The sequence below is a fragment of the Falco rusticolus genome, chromosome 1 (genome assembly GCF_015220075.1).
Source record: "Falco rusticolus isolate bFalRus1 chromosome 1, bFalRus1.pri, whole genome shotgun sequence".
In the NCBI taxonomy this organism is placed as follows: domain Eukaryota; kingdom Metazoa; phylum Chordata; class Aves; order Falconiformes; family Falconidae; genus Falco; species Falco rusticolus.
This window is the reverse complement of record NC_051187.1, coordinates 31069418-31077877: the sequence shown is the minus strand read 5'-3', so window position 1 is coordinate 31077877 and position 8460 is coordinate 31069418. Positions and strand designations below refer to the sequence as shown.

General features: G+C 51.5%; 1 protein-coding gene across 1 annotated transcript; it reads right to left on the bottom strand.

The window, feature by feature from the left end:
- Positions 1–91: 91 nt before the first annotated feature.
- Positions 92–8440, bottom strand: P2RX4 (purinergic receptor P2X 4). Its single transcript, XM_037375438.1, has 12 exons — positions 7968–8440; positions 7078–7225; positions 5038–5109; positions 4873–4945; positions 4298–4394; positions 4034–4114; positions 3791–3932; positions 3325–3461; positions 1859–1952; positions 1709–1774; positions 1523–1618; positions 92–801 (listed from the first exon to the last, which is right to left on the bottom strand). Exons 1-12 carry the CDS (start codon positions 8096–8098, stop codon positions 769–771), a joined length of 1170 nt encoding a protein of 389 aa, XP_037231335.1. The 5' UTR covers positions 8099–8440; the 3' UTR covers positions 92–768.
- Between the last annotated feature and the right edge of the window lie 20 nt (positions 8441–8460).

The window sequence follows — 8460 nt, the reverse complement described above, 5'->3', positions numbered from 1 at the left end:
CTCCAAGAGTCATGTAAAATAAGACAGTTCACAGACCCTAACACTCATGTGCCCCAGGAAAAAATAAACAAGCAAAACCCAACTTGCAGGACTCTAAGAGGACTGAGTGATGGTAATAGTTTATTTAAAAAGAAAGTAAATTTTAAAGTAGTACCATAAAAATCAATCAAAACAGAAAAAAAATAATCTGTATCCAGTAAGCCATTTACCATAGCACAATACGAACCACAGTTCTTTGTCTTGGTCTCTGGCCACTGGAGCTCAGAGGCACAATTAAATAGTAGGCACAGGCTCAGCTAAGCATCACAATCCTTCAGGGCAAGGAAAAGTGCTGACAACAGCGAGGACCTGCTCTCCCAAGGTTAGGAAACACCTGGCAGGAGCCATGTTCACCATAAGGAAGAATCTGTGTCTTACCCTGCACTCTCTGCTACCACTGAGCTCAGGGAAAGGAGGACTGTCAAAATGACAATGTCTCAGCAGTCCCTGTCCCAGGCTTAGCTGGTGCAGAGGCCTGGGATAAATGCACAATTCTCCCCATGTGCTTAGTGCAATTAACCTGGAAGGACAGCAGACAAGGAGCAGACCCAGTTCTCCCTGGGGGTTGGCTCCAGCCAGCAAAAGTAGCAAAGTAGTGAAGAATATCCCTTCCTCAGACTTGTTCCCCTCTTTCCTTCCAACGGAGGGGGGAGTGGGTCTCATGGCAAGGTCAGAATAATGTTCACAGCAGCAGTTTACAGCAGCAGTTGGTGCTGTAGCAGCAGGAGGTCAGGAGTTTGTTCCGTATGTCTCGCTGACTCCCTGCAAGGATCACAGATTACAATCCTCTGCCAGAAAACTCTTCTTTCTCCCCCTTTCACATAAAACCCTTGGCGCAGGCAGGCTACTCTCCGTTACTTAGAAATTGCTTTCCCAGTGCCACAAGGTGTTTTGATTCAGAAATCCACCCTCTGCAGCATCACTTCCCACCAAGCACAGGGCTGCAGGACTGAGCTCTATCTACCCTCAGCACCAGTCAAGCAACCCTGCTGTGCCACTAAATCCTTCTACTGGCCAAACAGATCATTTGGATCCGGCAGGGAGCCATAGCTGTGGCTGTCACCATACTGGTCTCAGAAAACACCCACCCCCATTGAATAGGTTCGTTCCTAGAAACAGGAACGCCCAAAAGCCAAGAAGGAAGGATCTGATGGAGACAGAGCTGTTGTCTACAGCTCTCAGAAGGCAACTGCCAAGGACTGCAACCCAAAAAAGGGGTGCAGTGGGAGCATGACAAGTTCTTGAACATACATTTTGCTTTCCAAGAGTGGTTGCCCAGGAAACAGGGCAATATTTGTTTCTAGTGCTCCTCTCTGCAACAGCTTTGAGGTAAAAATTAGCTTCTCTGATGAAGACAAAGTTTCCTCAGAGCTGTGCTTCGAAATCCCTGTTTGATGTGGACTTTCTACATCCTGCTTCAGAATCTCGCCAGAGTTAGAGAAGGAAGCAACTTTGCCTTCATTCCACCTTCACTGACGCTTACCAGTTCATAATCCTCCACATATTTGTATTTCTTCTCCCGATAGAAGTATTTCTTCTTCACACAATACAGAACAACAATGTCACACAGTACTGTTGCCTAGTGGAGATTGAAAGAGTTTAAGACAATGAACCTCAGAATTGTGGAACTAATCCAGAATCTAGTCCAAGTGCAGACAGTGTCACTTACCACGCCAAACAGCGCGAAGCCAGAGCCGATGTTAATCACAGTAGGAATTACATCAAATTTTCCTGCCTAGAAGACAGTTACAAGGGTGAATGTTTTTCATCATCTTTGAAAGCCCTCACCACAACATTTCCAGGAATTATGTCAACCTACCTTCCCAAACACTATGATATCAAAGCGGATGCCATAAGCTTTGACAAGCGTCCGTGATTCAGTGCCATTACTATCCTTGTAGTATTTCGCAAACCTGGAGAAAAGATTAGGTTTGAGCTTAGCTGGAAATTCTGAGGTTGCTTACATGATCATGCAACATCTAGGTGTGCCCCCCATCCCAAGAGGATGGGCTGGACATTGGTACTTCCAGAGACAAGCTCCAAATGACAGAGGGAGATTTTATGCAGACAAGCACATCCCAGGAGAAAAGTCCAGAACAGGCGAATTTAAGACAGGCATTAGCATAAGCCAAATCAGGAAACTTGCAAAGCATAGGAAGGGGAGAAAGTTAGCTTTAGTAGTGGAGCAGGACAGGAAGAAATTCAGCTACACACGAGAATCGGCCCGCCCAAGGCAGGCAAGCGGGAGGCTGCAGGAGTGTAGGCAGCCACGAGAGGGCAGGACCGGGAGCAGGCAGGGAGGGAGACAGCACAGCTCTGCCCGGCACGCCAAGGCTTGTCCCGCACAATATGACTCGCAGGGAAAAGGGATGAGAACAAAGAAGTGAGATCAGACTTACGCTGCCACATGGTTGACTAAGCCAGGAGGAAGCAGAGAAGAAAGTGGAAGAGAAGAGAAAGGATTGGTCAGAACCTGCACCAGCCAGGCTGCAATGTCCTCCAGCCAGTCTCACGTGACACTCCCTATACCAGCAGGCCTGACACGTCCCAAACACACGCTTGTGCTGTCTGCATGACAGCAGCTTCAGTGAATTCATTGAAACTCCACCAAAAGAGATATCCCATGCTAAATGACAGTTTGTGATTCTAGAAAGAAGCATAGCCCCAAGCTATGTTTCCTCACGAGCAGGACTCTTGCAAGGATCTTGGCAAGGTGGCCAATCCATATTTTTATAGCTCTGAGTCTGGATGCAACCAGCTACCTGGCTCTGCACTGGTGGTTTTACTGGAGGTACTGGACCTATCCATACTGGCCAGAATGTATATGGTGGTGTATGCCGGAAGGATACTCCTGGTCTTCAGCTGACACTTCAACCACTTTCTAGAAGTTAGTTTTTCCTCATGCTCAGCAAAGAAAGTGCTTCAGTCTCCCGTCCCCACACCCCTCAAATACTGCCCTATCAGCACACCCTGAAACAGTTTTCACATTGCCCTGCCACAGGAGGCTGGCCCAAACAGTCACCCGAATGCTGATGCAAATAGGACTTGGACACAGGCTCAGTCAGCGGAGCTTCACTGACCTTCCCGCTCTGCTCTGGTTTGCGCACAGTAAGGATCCGACCTGCTCGATGTTTTACAGCATCAGAGAAACTCTCCAAGTTTTACAGCACCATCGAAAGTCCAAGGACTACCCGCAACTGCCAGAGGAGTACAGGCAGCTTGGAACACTGTGCCAGCGGCAGACCAAGCCTCAGGGACACCAGGTGCCCTCCACAGTCACGTTACCTGAAGTTGTAGCCAGGTGAGACTGTGTGGGCAGAGTCCTTGTTGTCGAGGCGCCGGAAGGAGTACTTTGGCACACAGTGGGAAGCAGCTCTGTCAAGGTTGCAGTCCCAGTTGATCTGCAGCGCCATGACTCCACCCTGCCAAGTGGAGTAGAGAAGGTGAGCAGTTCAAGTGTCCGGCCAGCCTAGCACTAGGCTCTCTGCTGACCAGGAGCCCGATTTACAGGCCCTTGTCCCAGTCCCACTCTTTCCCCCTGCTACAGAAGAGCCTTGCACACAACCCCACCCAAACAAGGCAAGGCCAAATATTTGTTAAGTAGAATTTACTTCAGTCCTTCCAGCCAGAGCAGCACTCTCTGTTCTGCAGCCACTCTATCCTGTGGCTCACACCACAAGGCTGAGAGGGACAGCCAGCTACCACTCCTCTTCTATACAGCTGAGGCCCAAGAGCAGAGTCTGCTAAATACCTCCACAGCCATTTCCTGGAAGTTCTGCCCCGCAGCTTCAACTATTTTCCCTAAAGAAAAGATAGGGCAGAAGGGATCTGTCTGGGAGTCATAGACGCAGTTCTTGAGGTAGGTGGAGTTGATAGTGGGGAGGATGTTTCGCCTACAGGGGAACAGAGAGAGAAGATGTGTTTCATCTTCTTCCACTCCTCCAGCTCCTCTGCCCAGGAGACCAGGCAGTGCAATGCCCCCCACATTATTTACTTGCTGAAATTGAACTTGGGGTACCAAATGTTGTTCTTCACCAGAATGGTGAAGTTCTCAGCTCCTTGCAGGAACGCTGGCCTACAAAAAATAGGAAAAAGTAAGTAAGTTCTACTTATATTTACACAAACAGGACTGTGCAGGGCCCTTGGTGATCACCTCTTCAGCTTTTCCTAATAGTAACTCGTAGGGAGAAATATCAGCTGCGTACTGCTAGCCTCCTCTCAGGAGGGCCACCACAGAATAGGAAGACAGAGCACTCACTTGGGTATATGATAGTCATCCTCCACAGGGCACCATGCAAAGACTTCACAGGTCTTAACACTGTTGTTGTATGGTACACACTCCCCAGTCTGAATGCCTGGAAAGACATGTGAATGGAGGTACCACCAAGCAAAAATACAGAGGCAGTATGTGATACCGCCTCATGCTGAAAGCTGAGAGCAATCTGCTCAGAGGTGAAGTGCCAGTACCAAGATCCCTGTTATCTTCCATTACAATTTGTAGTGCAGTTTCAGAGAAAGAAGCACCAGGTCCTTTTTCTGAGTCAAATCCTCATCTATGTGAAATACTGCTTCATGGACTTGAGGTCTTGAAAACACCCTTACAGTTTGCTAGCTCACCAAAGCACACATCTATCCAGCATAGACCCAACGCAGTCTAAGCCAGTCTGCCTTCCCCCAGAAGAAAAATCCAAGCTTCGGTTTCAGTTCTCTTAGGTGTGAGAGAATGAGAACAAAGGGACTGAAGTGAAATGCTGCTTCCTTCACAGGAGGAAAGGCACAACACAGAGGTATCACAACACAGACTGAAAGGAGCCCTTGCAGCAGGTTTCTTACCGTTGCTGTGGGTGCTGACATATCCTGGAACACAGTTGTTCTTCACCTTGCACTCTGTTGTATCATCTGGAAGCTGCAGAGGAACAATAATTACACTAAACCCTACAAACTCTCACCTGCACTCCCACTCACACAAGGTAGAATTAAAGCAGATCCTGTACCTACCTCTGGGCAGCGGCCTTGGTGCTGGTTCTGTGTGATTATCACGTTGGTCATTACAAACACAGTGTTCTCCTCCTGAACATGCCAAACAAGAAGGAAACTTAAGAGTAACATCTTGCAAAGAATATCTAAGGCACTGTGCCAAATGTCTTTGTTGACAGAGCCCAGGTAGCCCCACAGAGGCAACTTGCTTTGGATGGTGCTGATGTAGCACCTTTAAGGAGCAGATTCCCACACATATTGCCTGATGCTGCTGCCTTCAGGCAGAGGAAGGACTGTGGGACTAGCAACCCTTTCTGTCCTCCCACTTGGCCCAAATTTCCTCATTCACAATATGAAAATAGAGATCTCACAGGTCCTCAGGGGAGTTGCAAGGCAGCAGCAGAAATAAAGCTCCAGCTGCAAGTTTGAGCACAACTCCCACGCTCCTTTTTTTTTTTTTCCTTCCAATATACCCATTAGAAATTTGACCAGTCCTAGTTTGTTTCTTCAGGGAGCTCCACTTCCATTATTTTCAGATCTGTATGACTTGGGATCTGTTGTTTGCTTCTGCTCCACTGATAAGCAAATATAATCACTCAGCCAAAATCTGGCTAAATCTGTCACTTTTTTCTCCACCACATCTCATGTAGACAGAGTGACCCACAACTAGAAGCTTGGCTGTACCTGCCAACCCCGAAGGCCATCACATATTACCCACACAGCACAGATTCCCACAGACACAGTCAATCAGTAACTATAGCAATACCTCCTGTTCAGTTCCGGATCAAGTGACTTCCAGGCTATGCCTGGGATTTCTGCCAACAAGTTAACTTTGAGTTGTTTGCTTTAGAAAGCAGTAAGAAAGAGGACAGGTGGCTATCGTTGCAACTTCATCCTGAAGCCTGCTGCTCAACATCCTTGTTGGTGACATCAACAGTGGGATTGAGTGCACCCTCAGCAAGTCTGCCATTGACACCGAGCTGTGTGGGGTGGTCAGCACACTGGAGGGAAGAGGTGTCATCTAGAGGGACCTTGACAGGCTTGAGAGGTGAGCCCATGCAATCTCATGAATTTGAACAATGCCAAGTGCAAGGACCTGCACATGGGTCAGGCCAGTCCCAAGTACAAATATAGGCTGGGCAGAGAATGGACTGAGAGCAGCCCTGAGGAGGAAATCTTGGAGGTTTTGGTTGACAAGAAGCTCAATATGACCCAGCAATGTGTGCTTGCAGCCCAGAAAGCCAACCAAATCCTGGGCTGCATCAAAAGCAGTGTGACCACCAGGTAGAGGGAGCTGATTCTCCCCCTCTACTTGGCTCTTGTGAGACCCCACCTGCAGCACTGCATCCATCTCTGGGGCCACCAACATGACAAGGACATGGAGCTGTTAGCAGGAATCCAGAGGAGGCCAGAAAGGTGATCAGAGGGCTAGAGTAGCTCTCCTATTAAGACAGGCTAAGAGAGTTGGGGTTGTTCAGCCTGGAGAAGAAAAGGCTTTGGGGAGACCTTATAGCAGCCTTCCAGTACCTACAAGGGGCTATAAGAAAGCTGTAGAGGGACTTTTTACAAGGGCATGTAGTGATAGGACAAGGGGGACCAGCTTTAAACTGAAAAAGGGTAGATTTAGGTTAGATACAAGGAAGAAATTCTTCACTATGAGAGGTGAGACACTAGCACAGGTTACCCGGAGCAGCTGCGGGTGCCTCATCCCTGGCAGTGTTCAAGGCCAGACTGGATGGGGCTTGGAGCAACCTGGTCTACTGGAAGGTGTCCCTGCCCATGGCAGGGGGGCTGGAACTAGATGGTCTTCAAGGTCCCTTCCAACTCAAACTATATTATGATTCTATATAAGTACACAGAGAGAGACACTTCTCTTGAAAACAGCTTTCCCAGGGTTAGTGGCGCAGGTGCTCAGCATGATCCACAACAAAGCAAAGCTGCTTCATTCTGTCTTATCAAGGCCATGCTGGAGCCAAAGCTGCTCCAGACCTCAGTGGACTTTGGCAGAGCGGTAGCTATTTGTTAGAAACCCCTCCCAGGGCATGTGAAAGTGATTGATACCTGAGGGGGGATGACATAGTCAGCTACATCCCAGATCCTGGCTCCCAAGGCTGATGTATTTGTCAGCGTTACTCCTTTCACCTTTGTGGTTACAGAACTGACCACAGAGTCTGTTTCCTGGTAGCCCTTCTCCCACACAAAGACCCAGCTGCAAGAGATGGATTGCAAGAAAGAAACAACAACAAAAAAACCCAGATAAGTACTGCAAACCAGCACAGGCCATGGAAATTCCTCCACTTTCCATGTGTCACCTGAAAGGGCTAGTCCAGATAGTTTCATAGTGTTTCCCTACAACAGGGGTCACAGGACTAGCAAACTCCTTTCTGATTTTTGAAATTTTTGGCAGGGTGCAATTATTTCTTTTGTGCACAACCTCACTGGGCGAACGAGGACCCGCCGGGACAGTCTCTGCTCCTGTGGGGTCCTGTCCCGCCTACAGCTGGCTCTAAGCAGCCCTACCACCCCCATTAAGGTTGCCGCCGGCGAGCTCCGGCCTCCCCTCAGCGCCGCCGGCCTCCCCTCACGACGGCGGCGGCCGCTTCCCGCCAAGCCAGCCCAGCGCGCGCCCCCCTGACAGGAAAGGGGGCCCCGGCCGGCGGGAGCCGCCTCCACGCCTCACCCTGAGGGAGGCGGCCGGCTGCCGCCCCTCAGCCCCCACGTCCCCGGGGGCGCCCAGCGAGGGGCAGCCCTTCCTCCCCCACGGCAGCCGCCCCTCAGCTCCACGCCCCCGGCGGCTCCAAGCGAGGGGCAGCCCTTCCTCCCCCACGGCAGCCGCCCCGAACCCCCCACCCACCACCACGCCGGTAACTGCGGCGGGACTGCGGGCTTCCCCCGAGCGCGGCCCGGCGGAAAGGGGTCGCAGGCCGGCGCCCGCCTGGCCGCTCACCCACCCGATCACGTAGGCGAGGATGGCGAGCTGCACCCCGCGGTTGATAAGCCCGACTTTGCGGCTCCGGATCAGCACGATGCGGGCGGTGTCGTACTCGAAGAGGAAGCTGTGTAGGGCCCCGCACGACACCATGGCGGCGGCATGGAAGGGCGGGCGGCAGCCTCCGCACAGCGGGCAGCGGCTGCCGCGGTCCCGCGGAGCCACAGCGCCCCGAGCAGCCCGCAGAGCGCTCCCGCAGCCCCGGGGCTCGTACGGGATCCGGCTCTCGGTTGTCTGCCAGCCGCCGGGCCTGACCGCGGCCGAGGAGGCGGCAGCGGCCGCCCGCAGCCGCTGCAGCCTGTCCCCAGGCTGTTGTGGGCAGGGCAGGGGGGTTCACCGCCGCCCTCACCCCCCTGGGGTTGCCCGGGACGGCCAGGGCCAGGCTCTGCCCTGAGGCCTCCTGCTGCTGCAGCTCTGCTGCGCCTGGAGATGGCCTTGGGAGGCGCAGGCAGCGA